A 15,060-nucleotide genomic window follows, 5' to 3' on the forward strand; every position below is an offset into this window, starting at 1 on the left:
CTAATGGCCCATGTATTTTTCAATTTCAAAGGCAAATTTTTGGTCTCTCTCAAGGGGCTCTCTTTGTTTCTGCCTATTTTATCATCCTCAAAAGGTTATGGGGTGAACTAAGTAATTACAAACCCCTCCCTGTCTGTTCTTGTGGTTCCCTCAAAGAAGTTGTTGCTGCTCAACACTCTAAGTATGTCATGCAATTTCTACTTGGCCTCAATGAGTCCTTTTCAGCCATTAGAGCTCAAATCCTTCTTATGGTACCCCTCTCACCCATTAATCAAGTCTTTTCCCTAGTCTATCAAGAAGAAAGACAACGTGAGATTCTTCCCACCCTTCCTGTGAAACCCATGGCTCTTTTATCTTGACAAGACTGCACTAGAGCCAATAGGCAACCTCCTTGTCATGCTAAAGAGAGACCTCTATGTAGTCACTGTGGTATTTTAGGCCACACTGTTGATCGATGCTACAAACTACATGGCTTCCCACCGGGTTTTAAATTAAAAAATAAGCCCTCTACAACTTCTGTCAATATTGCTTCAGGTTCAAATCTAGCTTCATATGATGCTTTATTTCATCCTAATGTTTCTTCACCTATGACAGCATCCACTATGTCCTTCACCAATGAGCAGTTTGCCAATCTAGCATTTTCTCACAATATATTAGGTCTAGCATGCTTCTCTTCCTCGCATCCTGTATCTTGTTCTTCTACCACCTGGACCATTAATATAGGTGCCTCGAATCATATGATAAATGATCCTTCGCTTTTTACATCTTTTGTACCTTGCTCTTCACTTGTTAAACTACCAAATAACACATCCTTATATGTTTCTCATATAGGCATAGTTCAACTTTCCTCTACCTTGTTTTGTTTAATGTGCTTTGTGTTCCTGCTTTTCATTTCAACTTGATTTCAACTAACAAATTAAGTATTGACTCTAACTGTTCTCTTGTTTTTATGCCTCATTCCTGCTTGATTCAAGACCTTACCAGCAAAAAGATGATTGGAATGGGTAAAGAGAGAGACGACCTATACTTCTACAAACAAGCAGCCTTAAATGTCTATGTTTCTACTAATTCTGTTAAACCATGTTGTTTTGATTTATGGCACTTTAGACTTAGGCACATTTCTGCCTCTAGGATCAATTTGTTACAAAAACTTGACTCTAATATTACTTACCCAAACTCTTTTCATTGTACTACTTGCCCTCTAGCAAAATAGAAATGTCTCTCTTTTAATATTGGTAGTTCAACTTCTTCTCATCCTTTTGATCTAATCCACTGTGATATTTGGGGGACATTTTCTGTACACACTCATTCTGGTTTCAAATATTTCCTTACTGTTGTGGATGAATGCACTAGATGTACTTGGACGGATATAATGAAACATACATATGATACTAGGTCAATTCTAAAAGCCTTCTTGAACTTGTCAACACTCAATTTCACACTGGCATTAAAAGTATTCAAACTGATAATGGCCTAGAGGTCCTCATGATTGATTTTTATAATTCTAAAGGCTGCATACATCAGAGATCTTGCATTAAAACACCACAACAAAATGCAAGGGTTGAAAGAAACATCAAACCCTTTTAAACATTGCAAGATCCCTTAGATTCCAATCCAGTATTCCTTTTTCCTTTTGGGGCGACTGCATAATGACTGCCACTTACCTCATCAATAGAATCCCCTCTTCAGTTATAGGTAACATTTCACCTTATGTTGCCTTTTATCAAAAAAATCCATCTCTTAGTCATTAAAGAGTTTTCGGGTATTTGTGCAATGCTACAACACATTTCAACCATAGACACAAATCCATCCCTCAAGCCAAACAATGTGTTTTTATTGGCTATCCATATGCCACAAAGGGATATAAACTCTTTGATCTTGCAACTAAAACAATTTTTATATCTATGGATGTAGTGTTTCATGAGTCCATATTTCCCTTTCTTACTTTTATTTTACCACCCCTTCAAATGATGCACTTTCTCTTATACTCCCAATACCATACCATTACCAAATTCTCCCAATGACTTTCCCATTATTTCACCCAATGTTTCTGATTTTACCATAGCATCTCAAGAATCAGAGTCATCTTCTTCAACTCATAATGAAGAACCTTCTTCTTCTCTTTTAGCTCCTCCCATTTTACCTACTCGTGTTTATACTAGAATTAGAAGAATTCCAGGCTACTTATCTGATTTCCATCACATGCTTCTCCCCTCTCAAACTCCACTTCAGCCTTCCTCTTCTGATGGTCCTCCACGAGCAAGTAATCCTCATTCATTAGCCTTTACACTTTCTTATAATCATCTCTTACCATCTCATAAAGCTTTCACTCTCAATCTATCCACAATTTATGAGGCTAAATCTTTTAATGAGGTTGTTTGCTATCCTCAATAGAGAAAAGCTATGACAATTGAAATAGTAGCCCTAGAAGCTAATCAGACTTGGGAACTAACAACTCTACATGCTAGTAAATCTCCCATTGGGTGCAGATGGGTTTACAAAGTCAAACTCAAGTTAGATGAGACAATTGAGAGGTACAAGACCAGATTAGTGGCCAAGGATTATACCCAACTAGAAGGATTTGATTATTATGAAACATTTTCAACAGTTGCTAAAATGGTAACTGTTAGGACAGTTTTGGCTCTTGCTTCCATTTTCAATTGGAATCTAACTCAATTAGATGTCAACAATGCATTCTTGCATGGTGATCTTATATGAGTTTACCACAAGGATTTGCTAAATAGGAGAAGGGTAAATAGGTGCGTAAATTGTTTTAAGTCTCTTTATGGCTTGAAGCAAGGCTCAAGACAATGGTTTAGCAAATTCTCAGGAACTTTGATCACACATGGCTTTATCCAATCTGTTGTAGATCACTCTCTCTTTACTAAGGTCATGGGTTCATCTTTCATAGCTCTACTTGTGTATGTAGATGCCATATTGATAGCTTCCAATGACATGAATGTTGTTGAAGAACTTAAATTGTTTATAAACAGCAAGTTCAAATTAAAAGATTTATCATCCTTAAAATATTTTCTAGGTATTGATATAGCTAGATAAGCTAATGGAATTTTACTCACTCAAAGAAAATATGCACTAGAGACTCTTGAGGACAGTGAGATGTTAGGGAGTAAAATGCAAAAGTTTTCAATGGAGCAAAATTTGAAACTCAATAGAACAGAAGGAACTTTGCTTGATGACCCAACAACATACAAAAGGCTAATTGGCTGACCAATATATTTGACCATTACAAGGCCTGATATCTCCTACTCAATGAAAGTTCTCTCTCAATCCATGGACAAACAGCAAATAGGGTACTGTAGTGTGTGAACTAACATGGTTAGTTCAATTGTTCAAGGATCTGCATGTCCCTCACTCACATCCAGCTTTGCCATTTTGTGATAACCAAACGGTTTTACATATAGCAGCTAACTCAGTCTTCCATGAGAGAACAAAGTACATAAATATTGGCTATCATATAGTAAGGGAGAAACTTCAAGCTAGTTTGATCAAAATGCTACATGTTAAGAGCAACATGCAATTAGTAGACATCTTCACCAAGGCATTGGGACAGCAACAGTTTGAGGCTTTAATTTCCAAGATGAGACTGTTAAGGGGGAGTGTTAAAACTTGTAATTCTATATATTGTTTTATATGTGTACATTTTATCCTTATACACGTCACTAGGTTGTTAAGCTTTTGCTTTTTCCTTTTAGTCCTCTGATAGTATAGAGCAGAGATCACAATTGTATATAATGGCCGCTGCAACTACCTTTTGTAGCAGCTCATTCGATTTAGTAAAGAATATTCTTTACAACAACCTTTCTGGTTTTGTCAATGTTGGTTGGAGCCTGATCCATTGGGATTTGGTCACCCCTTTTGATTGGATGGCGTAAAAGACTCAAAATTAGGTTTACGCCATATATGGTAGATGTTGTAAAATAATTATTTTGTTGTTAGTGTTATATGCTTGCTTGTTTTTTCATCATAAATCAAGAACATGGAGATATGCAGTTGTTCTTGTGTTTATTGGCCCATTCGTTTTTTGTTGTACAAAGAAAAAGGAAAACGAAGAAACTAATTTGTCAACACTAGGACAACATGGAAAATAGATCCTCCCACGCCATGATGAAATCCCAAGAAATTTTTTAAAACCCCAGTGAAAATCAACTTCTTGTGACTGATTAGTAGGCTAGGGTCCTGTTTGTTAACCAACTTTACATAATAGTTTTCTTTTTAAAAAGAAGATCCATTCAATCTGTAAACCCTCTAAGATGCAAGACGAGGGAGGCACTTGGAAGGAACCCTTGGAGGAATTCATTCTCTTTGCATAAAAACGCCTCCCCCTTGACTTGTAAAGGAATAATTCATCACTCGATTACTTATATTGCGCTCTCAATCCATTTCTGGGTATGTCTTTGTGCTATAATTATATACATTTATACAATTTTTTTTTTTTTTGATATAATTTTTACAAATAAAAACCCAAAAAGGAGCATTATTTTTACAAATAAAAACCCAAAAAGGAGAATGCTCAGCGTAAAAAAAAAACCCCAGGAAAGAAGACTTAGTGGGGGACTGCAATATAACCTTCCGGTATGGTTCCAGGAAAAGAAAACAAATACATTATTTGTAAAACTTGAAAAGCAAAAACCTTATATATTTGATGTAATAAATGAGGACTGTCAAAACCGAACTCTCTACGAGTATCGTGGAGCAGATTAAGTTGTATTTTACTATATTTATAAACGTTGGGAGGCATGACGACCGAGACTCTCCCATTACCATCATCATAGCTACAATTTGGCAGGTCCTTTTACAGACTGTATAGTTCTTTTTTACTGAACCCTTTCCTCAATAACCCTTTACAGAATCTTATTACGATGGAACATTGAAGTGAAAAAGCCATGATAAGACAAATCCAGATACCATGCAAGCAAGCAGGAAATTCACGAATCGGTGGCCACGCCAGAAGCTTCGTGTCTCTGCCATGGACGCTGATGCAACTATAGCTGCTGCTGTGGCATCGTTGGCCTCGCTTGAATTCTCCGTTGATGCAATCTCATTTGATCCAAAGACATTATGTGCAACAGATTGGCATATCTCACAGGTCCTAAAAGAAAACCAAGCAAACTGAAATTAGTATTGTAGAGGAGTAATGAAAAAGTCTTAGAAAGGTGGCTAGCATTCGTTCTTGTATTATTGCTCAAAGAATACTGCTACTCATCATCCTATAATGTAACATTAAATGATTGAAAAAACATTTATTATGTTTCACTTGTCTACCAATCATTTGATGTCATATCAAGAGATGTTGAGAAAATGATGGTTAAAAGGATGGTAAATAGAATTTTTCATTGTCCAAATGGGGTAAACTAGAAATAAATACTGGCACCCAGAATTCACAGCTTTATACAGGTTTTCTTTTCACCAAATAAAAAAACTGTGTAAAACTTCTGGCACATTTTATGTGCAATTATGCAATCTCAACCAACTCGAGTTTTGATGAAGATAAGCAGTGAAAAGGAGGGAGAGCAACAGGAAGAATAGGGGGATTAAAATCATTCATCCTGTTGCCGAGTATGATAATGGGTAGCTCCTCCCATGTGAAAAAAGATGGGGTGCAAAGCAATACCCAGAAAGCTTACAATCAGAATCGCAATTGAAAAAGCTAAAAGAGATAACAGGCCAATAAGGGAAAAAGAAAATATCTTAGGGCAGAGCTGACAAGGTCTAGTACACATAAAGATTAAAGTATTACTTGAAAACTAAAAAGGAAACAGGAACAGGAAAATTGAATATCAAATAGATGCGGATTTAAGAATGGCCAAAACAACCTCATGTTTGGATGGTGCTATAAGTACCATAAAAAAAACCTAATCTGCAATTAGAATTCAAAATACAAACGTGACCTTTTTCCTGTTAGTTGACATCAAAGCTGGGAAGACGTAAGGCCTAAAGCAAATATTTCTGTCTGTCACATGCCACTCAAATCATGAAATATTTTCTGTGTATATGCTCACAATTAATAATGATAAACTGTTGGTCCTAAAAAAATCTTGACTAGAAGCAATCATCTACTGCGGAGCAAGAGAAAGACAGGTAATGCCAGTTCAATTATCTATGCCTATTAAGACAAGAAACCTGCCACAATAGAGTGCAGTTGGGTTGGATTTGGATAATGATGAAAGAATTTTAGATGCATAAATTCAATCCCATCTGATTGAAACAGTATGCAGAGAAAAGGGTTAGCCAATCAATGAAAAATTTTAATAATGGCTGCTGGCAACAATTGTTTTGAGTCCGCATTGGATATTGTCTTATTGGTCAGCAACAACATTAGCGACACCATTACAGACATTATGACAAATGAAAATATCAACAACAAACGATTTAAGAAATATAAACAGAGATCAGGACATACATACACTAACGTATGAATATATAAATACTACTCTCCTAAGATGCTCTAACTTGTGATTATATGAATTTCATTAGAATCAAAGGATGAATACGCCATTTTGAAACCGTACATCAGCAACTAGATTTAAGTGCCACATCGGCAAGCAATAATCTTCCACCAAGACAAATGAATTCACGAATAAGCGGTCAAGTCTTCACTTTCATAAAAGTTGAAAGATCAGAAAGAAGGTCAAGAGAGATTCCTAAACTTCGAAAAAGCACACAGCATCAAGGAATCGTCGGTGTACACTGTACTTGGACATATCACCAGACCTCAGAATGCTTTAGTTCTTTACTCTTTTACCAAATCCGTCATCTTCTTTTAAAAAAAAAAATGTTTCTTCTTTAACTTTTAAGAACTTTGCTCTTGAGCCCACATTCTCTAAGCTACTGGGACATCAGTTATGCTTTAATGAACTAATCAAAACTAAATTTCACAAAACTACCTTATTTAATTATCTTGTATTTTCTCTTATGGTGTATATAATAAGTTTCATTCCTTCATGAAGAGGAAACCCAAAACAAAGGGTTTCAAAGTGTACAAAATTACGAGTAGTCGAGTATGATCATAATTTATAGTCCTACGAATAAAACTAAAACTCCAAATGCGAAGAATCACCAAAGACTTTCCGCCATTTCCAGAAAAAAAGGGCAAAATTTAACACACAACCAAGCCACTAGGATCAACAATCTGAAAAAAGCAACGATATTTTACTCACTTATTTCCCTTGATCTTGAACCAGGCCTCAGCACAGTTCTTGTGGGCTGCACCCAAATCGTCTTTACAGGAACAACCCAACTCTATAGGAACCCCGGATTCATGGCTATTACTCTCCAGACCGAGATGACAAATCCTACAATCACTTTCTGCTTTAGCCAAATGCACCTTGACTTCGGGGACCCCAGTCTCAATCTCCACCTCCACCGAGCAATCCGAGGCCGACGACAAAGAGTCCCTCCGAGAGCCCGAGCCGTTCCCAATCTCAGGATCGTACACACAAGCGAAGCTGTACTCGTCGTAAGACCCACCATTCGTGGAAAAGAACTGGGAATAGCAAGAGCCCTCGTCGGCGTCCGAGAAGCAGACACTAGCGTCGGCGCTGACATCACTTCCGGAGCCGGAGCGACGGTGACCCCCTTGCTCCAAATCGATGTGGTGGGACATTTCCACTGCCGATATTAGCAAGACAACCAGAATCGGAAAAGGTTTTGGTTGAGGAAACAAAAAGAACGCCGTGTCAAATGCACCGGAAATTTCGGAACTTTGGTTTTTGCATCTGTCTGTTTAAGGGATATAAAGAAGTGGGTATGGAATTCGGATTAAGTGACCCATCCTGAAGTCATCAACTCCATTAATGTTCGTAGCCCCAAAAAAGTGCACAGAATTGAAATTTTAATACAGAGTTTTACAGAATTTCAGGTAGGACAGAAAAGACAACAGAGTTGGGTTGGACAGTTTGAAGGAGTTGAAAGAATGGTTTCCGAGAGAGAGAGAGAGAGAGAGAGAGTGATGCGTCTGAAGCAGTCTTGGACTGAGGCACTGCCAAGACGTAACAGAAACGTTAGTAGGTGCACTGAGGGCACAGCAGACTTCACTGGTAAAGAACAGATTTCACAAAAAGATAAAAGGAAAAATAAAATAAAATAAAATAAAATAAAAAGCTGTAAGGGAGTTTTTGCATTAATCCATAGATTCTGCGTGTTTAAGGTTCTGATTAGAGATTGAAGAACCTTTCTAATCAACGTAATTAGTGTGATCCATACTATTTTTGTTAAAAAATATCTTAATTTTTCCTTGGGGATGCAGTCAGTGTTTTACATGGTGATTATGAAACAAGGAGCGAATTAATTTTAATTCTCCATCTTCAATTTCAATTCTCGTTGCTTATATTAATTAATGTTATAGTTGCTAAGCAGTAAGAATTTACAATTATGACTATACACTCCTTTTAAAAAAGAGTAAAATTCAATATAATGAAATACTCTTAACATAAATATTAAAAGTTAAGTTTAATTATGGATTTAAAAAAAAAAACAGTGAACAAGTAAACTGATGAGTTTGGTCAGGTATCGAGTTTGATTTGGTCTGATACTGATTTTTTTTTTTTTTTTAAACCGATCAATATGAGTTCGATTCTGATTTTTCTTTTTCTAAAATCGGATAGGACCGGTTTATATATATATTTTAATTTTTTATATTGTATATAATTTTTACATATAATATATAATTAAATATAAAATATTTTTGTATTATATGATAAATTATTAATTAATATAATTTTAAATTTTAAAATCTTATATCAATATGGTTTATTGTATTAATAGTTATACTAATATTATATAGTACATATTAGTAGTTATACTAATACTATATCACTATATATTATAATACACTATAGTCTATAATATACTTATAATATATATTATAATATACTATAATATATTATCACTATAGTATTATATATTATAATATACTATATTATATATAATATAATATATGATATAGTATGTTAAAATCGAAAAATCAGACCGAACTGGATTGAAAAAGGGTAAAAGCATAGTACTGGTTTATGAAAATAACCGATACGTAATCAATTTTAAAAAATACAAAATCAGTATATACCGATTTGGTCTTAAGTTTTATTCAAAATGAGACACCAAACTGAACATGTTACACCCTAAGTTTAATTGTTAAGTTTTATCTATTTGTTTTCGAAATATCATTGAATATTTAATATATATATTATGAGGCTCCCCACAAGTCAATTTCTTTCAAATTTTGTTAAATACAAACATATTTTATGCACTAATTCCCGTATTGTTGATTTTTTTAATTGAAAAAATTTTTTAAAAAGAAAAAAATCTTATATCTTATAAAAATTATTTTTATTTTTAATTCATATCATTTTGTTAAATATACATATTATATATTAATATTAGTGATCGAATTGATACATAAAGTATATTTGCAAAAAGGTTTTTCATTTCTATATGGGTCGACACAATCTTCGGAGCGTAGTGGGTCTAAACACTGAAAATAATGGTTAGAGATTAGATGGGTCGCTGTGAATCTAAAAGACCGACAATGGCCATTGAATCTCTCTCTCTCTCTCTCTCTCTCCCCGCTTGTGTGGAGGGTAGAACGGTAGAACCGATGCACTTTCTTGTCAAGAATCGAAAGAGTTGGCGATCTTCATCACTCTCATTTTAGTGGGGTAGTGTCCATGCGGAAGCTAGTACAGCTCGAAGGAGCGGTTGCCAACAACCACAGAAAACACAAGCAGCAGTATTGTTTTCATGAGTACGGAGTGCATGATTTAATTGTGTTCGTTCGCCAACCAATAAACAAATATTCGGATTGAAAAAAATGACAGCCTTACAACTAGTACACAACTTTGACATAATTATTATTATTAAAAAAATAATTTGTTTTTCAGCTGTTTATTATCAATGATGAGTTTAAATTAAAGTGAAAAAATTATTTTTTTTAATGTTAATTGTGTTAAAGGTGGGTATAAATACTCTATTCCTCCTCATTTGGATCTAGAACTCCCCTACTCAATTTGAATGCAGAGAGCAGTCCACCAAAAGCAAACATAGGAAAGAAAAAAAAAATAGATACAGTGACAATTCATGGACAAAAGAGTTGTAAAAAGGGACAGTTAACAAGTTTCAATAAGAATGTTCATGGTCCAAGTATTCCTTATGTGGGTAGGACCTACTAGGGTCGATGTAAAAAGACTTTCACGGTTTCAAAAACTTTCAAATATTTTGCTATCATGTTGGGAGCTTTTCTCCCTAGCAACGCGGCGTTTACTCACAAGGTTTTAGAGGCTTCTTTTTGCCAGGTGATTGTCTGAAGAGAAGATGAAACCCATAAACGAATTTCTAAAAGATCTATGTGCACTTGGAGGTCAATTGTACGTTGAAATGAGTTATGATGAGTTAAATTCTTTATAAATAATAGTGAGTTAAGATGGTAGAATATGAGTTTTGTAAAATCTACTTAAAATGAATTTAGATATGTTTGGATGTTAAAATAGATTTATATATAATTATAGAAAGTTAAAAAAAAATTATAAATCCCACGTGTAAAGAGGTATTGAGTTAAAAAAAAATGGTGAATTCTATATGTAAAGAGATTTTAAATTAAAATGAGTTTAGTGATTTAAGAGTTGGATGTTTAGATATTAGACTCAGATTCAAATTAGATTGAACTGAGTTAATCTCAATTCAATTCAAGTTCCAAACAGAACCTTATAATGAGCAATCGAAATACCCCGTCTCATTTATAAACCAGAACTTATGAAACGTTCATTTACAGCATCAACTAAACTAACCAGAAAGAAATGCTTCTTACTTTGTACCAGATAAAGTTTCCTTGTGTAACATCAGGAAACTAACCACCATCCCAGCATCAGATTAGAAGAATGATTCAGGTACCCAAGCTAGTTGAAGGGTCTTATTTGATCTGTAATTGATTTCTCTTTTCTATATCCATAAATTGCAATGTTGCTAGTTCATCTTCTGAGGGGACTATTTAAATGGACCATCCACATATACAACCAATCGCAAAGCAGGAGTGTTTATAGAGTAGACAATTTTTCTTCTGTTACTTTGCAGATTCACATTTTAACATGGAGAACAATATCGAACTCAATCCTATCCCCTCAACTTTAAATCATAAAAAGAAAATTGTTTATTACCAGACTATTACTATCTTGATAGCACATTGTTCTTCATGCCCATTAACCTGTTTTTTCCCTCGTCAAGACAAAAATGTCCACTTGCTCTACTAATCTCAATGAGATGTTATTCTGCCAGCTGCATCACCCATTGCTCGGACACTACTATTCTCTAAGCCACTCTTAAGCCAAGCAAGGTTACTTATATCCGTGGCTATTGCAGCCAATTCAAAACTGGGAAAGGATGGAGGCTCCGAGAATTCAACAAATTCTGGTCCCAGCAAAGAACTAGTACTTCTTTCACTTTGAGTCCCACAGCAACCATGGCCACAATTATGAGGCACTGACCGCTCACCATAAACTTCTCCAAACAATTTGCAAATGTCAACATCTGGTTTTAATGCTTGAATCAGAGGTCCTTGCACTGGAACTGGCCTTGAGAAAGATGATGCAAGATCTAGGCCATCTGAAGAGTTATATACACTAAAGGCACTAAGGCGCGCCACAGGCCGGAAAAGAGTGGGCTGGTCTTTGGCTTCATGACTAAAATGACCCTCTATTGGTAACTTGTCTTCATTCCGATCATCCATATTCTCCAGAGAGCTGATATCCCTTCCTTCGAAAGATTTGAATGAATTGACATCCCCACACGATAGGGTTTCTTCAGATGATGCCTTGGTTTTGTCTATGCTAACATCTTCAGCCATACTCCCAGATTCTAATTTGATCTTTTCAAACTCTGTGCACCGCCGCCTTAGTGTAGAATTCCAGTGATTCTTAATAGCATTATCAGTTCTTCCTGGTAGAAGCCTTGCGATTGCTGCCCATTTGTTTCCATGAATTGCATGTGCTGCAACTATGATCCGATCCTCCTCATCTGTGACAAAATTGATTTGTCAGCCTTTTTCTTCAAGAAGAATGAAAGACGTTTATCCAAAATTTATTAAATGATAGGCTGAAAAGGATTGTATTTACATATACACTGATATGACTACATATACATTGATATGATTACAAATACAAACAACTACATTTTGGTCATTATTGTAAGGTGCATGCTCATTATACAAGAGTAACATGACAATCTGATTGAGCTTTAATTGCTATCAAACATCAATATAATGCATGTTTCCCATCTTTTCAGAAAGCATGAAAATGCTGATAACCATTTGTATGCGTACATGCATATCAAGATGATGAACATGAGTCTATGCAATTATTAGAATTGCTTCAGGACAGGGAACTGATTGGTAGCATATAAGTGAAATTCCATGCTGATAGCCAAATTTGGGTCAAAACAAGATAGAGAAAACACATCAGATATGGTATCTCAACCAATGAGGATATATCAATAGGACATTATAGTCAATCACTGCCAGAAGCAATGAGCTTATAAAACTCAACCATTCAGAATGATAAATTGAATAAACAATTCAAATATTAACTGTGATCGATTATCAAATGTAGAAAGCCGTGTACACACATACCAACTATTTAAGAAGATTGACTCAGCAGGCGGCAAAGTCTAGCCTGGACACCTCCAACAGTTTCTTAAAAGTTTTTAATCCAACCTCAAAAGTTGCACTATATCATGATACAGACCCAACTCCTCCAGAAGGGTCAGCATGTTATATGTTTTGAACCATTCAGGACCATTAAGATTTTGGGTGATGTAGACTACAGTCCACACAATTTACAGGAATATAGAAAAGTCATGTAGAATAACTATTCAAAAGACATAATGTCTTAAATGTATATTTTCCAATATCAAAACTCTTTTTATTTTATTTTTAATAAGTAACAAGTAAATTTTATTGAAGTGAATGAAGGTAGGAAAAGCCTAGTACACAGAAAGTATACAGAAGAAATGCCTAAGCACTAAATCCAGGATGATCTTGTGTAAAAAAAGAATATTACCCCAGAGATTGAGTGCTACATTTCTCATTCCTTTCCATTGTTAAAGGGATATGTGGTTTCCCCTATTAACTGAACATTTTAACATCCAATCCATCATCTTCTCCAAAAGAAAACATAACTTGCGTAATCAGATGTTCAATATTTTTGGGTACAAATTAAGCATAAAAAACCCAATTGGTTACAAAAATTGATAGCTTTTTTAACCAAGGCATAGCCTAAAGTTTGCGGTCCCAGCAAGTGATGAAATTGGCGTTTAAAACTCGATTCAAAATTCCTAAAATATCTAAATAACCGAAAAATAAAACTACATTCGTAAATAAATCAAAACAAGAAACTAAAAATGAAGATAGAAGAATAAGGAGGGGTTTAGATCAAGAAAAATGGGGACTATACCAGTAAAGGGCTTGCGCTTTACGGCTGGGTCTAGCTGATTACACCACCGAAGACGGCAAGACTTACCGGATCTCCCGGAGATTCCGCGGGCGATAAGGCTCCAATTCCTCGCCCCGAACTTGCTCACCAACCGACTCAGAATCGCGTCCTCCTCGGGGGACCAAGGTCCCTTAACCCTATCTCTGCCCCCTCGGCCGCGGCTCCCGCCTCCGTCAACGGCCACAACCACCTCCTCGTCGCCGCTCCCGGCGTCTCCGCCGCCCTCTACGGCTTCCGAAGCTTCCATTTTTCCAGCGTCGGCGACTGCTACTTCCTCCACTTCCATCTCTCTGCTCTCTCTCTCTCTCTCTAAAGAAGGTGTTTTTGTTCGACAATAGTACCTACCGGAATTAACTGCTAGTGTTAAGTGTGTTCCAAGAACGACAGCTGAATAGATTTATAGGTCAATTGTTTTCGGGATTTTCCTGTTGTCAGTTTTCCTTAACCCGTCGCTTTTCCTTAAATGACTTGCGCGTCCTTCATCGAATTACTCATTTGACCTTTACGGATTTCAATTCAAACTTAACATATGCCTTTCCCATTTTAGACCTTTCCCAATCGTATTATACCTTCGCTAATCCAATGCAATTAAACTTGATCTGAGCAATAGCCTAGAAATAAAACAAACCATATCTACCTAGATTCTAAACAATGTAATCTAATAACTATAGATTTGATTTAATTTAAATTTAAATTTTAAAACCCGCATAATAAATATCTAAACAGAAATAATATTTACAATTATATGACCATGTTCTAACCAAATTATCTCTTCCTCACATGATAAAGTAAATTTTGCTATTAGATGAATTGCATTACTCACTTCTCTTGGTCTCTTCCTCTAAAAACTAATTTAATGTCTAATTTGGCCTAATCCAATTTCAGAACACAATTCCACGACCCTCCAAAAACTCTTGAGCCATGCATAAGGTTGCTACAATCTCTCCCTCCTAGTTCTTGATAACTACTCCAACTCCCATTTTCGTATTTTTTGCATCTATGATCTAAGGCTATATCCTAATTTGCAATAAAAGAGCTATTACCTTATTTTTGCCATCTTATTGCTCTTTTTATAAAACCAATTGTTGTTGTTTGATCCTTGTGTCTGCTGAATTTCTTCCTGTTCATCTTTAGCACCATTGAAGATAGATCTAGGACTTTCAAACTTATTCTAGACAATATATATGTTTCTTCTAAACCAAATTCTCCTTAGAATACATACAACTTCCTCCAATTCCTATTTATGTAATCTTGTCACCATTTCCTCCCAAATTTTGAAAAAAGAATCCTCTTTGCCATTCCATTTTTGGACAAAACTTGGAGAGCTGCCCAAACATCAGTGGCAACAACACAACTCTTTAAAGAATGGAAGTTTGTCTCCTCAACTGTCTCACAAATGGGACAAAGAGAATTATTAATATAAATACCTTAAGCAGGTTCATCTTAATCGGAAGAATATCACCGAGAGTTTTCCATATAAATATTTTAATCTCATTTGAAACATTCAACTCTTAAATTTTCTTCTATTCTACTGAGTTCCTTTTATTTCGTGATCGTTCTACTTTCA

General features: G+C 35.5%; 2 protein-coding genes across 2 annotated transcripts; both read right to left on the reverse strand.

The window, feature by feature from the left end:
* Nucleotides 1–4,626: 4,626 nt before the first annotated feature.
* On the reverse strand, nucleotides 4,627–8,055 carry LOC122275138. Its single transcript, XM_043084099.1, has 2 exons — nucleotides 7,179–8,055; nucleotides 4,627–5,110 (listed from the first exon to the last, which is right to left on the reverse strand). Exons 1-2 carry the CDS (start codon nucleotides 7,622–7,624, stop codon nucleotides 4,876–4,878), a joined length of 681 nt encoding a protein of 226 aa, XP_042940033.1. The 5' UTR covers nucleotides 7,625–8,055; the 3' UTR covers nucleotides 4,627–4,875.
* A 2,664-nt stretch (nucleotides 8,056–10,719) lies between these two features.
* LOC122277827 (transcription factor MYB1) lies at nucleotides 10,720–13,918 on the reverse strand. The gene is made up of 2 exons (XM_043088015.1): nucleotides 13,455–13,918; nucleotides 10,720–12,021 (listed from the first exon to the last, which is right to left on the reverse strand). The coding sequence occupies exons 1-2, from the start codon at nucleotides 13,777–13,779 to the stop codon at nucleotides 11,261–11,263; spliced, it is 1,086 nt and encodes a 361-aa protein (XP_042943949.1). The 5' UTR covers nucleotides 13,780–13,918; the 3' UTR covers nucleotides 10,720–11,260.
* Between the last annotated feature and the right edge of the window lie 1,142 nt (nucleotides 13,919–15,060).

Source organism: Carya illinoinensis, chromosome 9 (assembly GCF_018687715.1).
Source record: "Carya illinoinensis cultivar Pawnee chromosome 9, C.illinoinensisPawnee_v1, whole genome shotgun sequence".
Taxonomy (NCBI): Eukaryota; Viridiplantae; Streptophyta; class Magnoliopsida; order Fagales; family Juglandaceae; genus Carya; species Carya illinoinensis.

Coding starts and splice junctions, on each gene's coding strand:
- LOC122275138 (XM_043084099.1), bottom strand. CDS start 7,624: ATGTCCCACCACATCGATTTGGAGCAAGGGGGTCACCGTCGCTCCGGC. Junction 5,111..7,178: donor TTCAAGATCAAGGGAAATAA/GTGAGTAAAATA, acceptor GTTTTCTTTTAG/GACCTGTGAGATATGCCAAT.
- LOC122277827 (XM_043088015.1), bottom strand. CDS start 13,779: ATGGAAGTGGAGGAAGTAGCAGTCGCCGACGCTGGAAAAATGGAAGCT. Junction 12,022..13,454: donor AAAGCGCAAGCCCTTTACTG/GTATAGTCCCCA, acceptor ATTTTGTCACAG/ATGAGGAGGATCGGATCATA.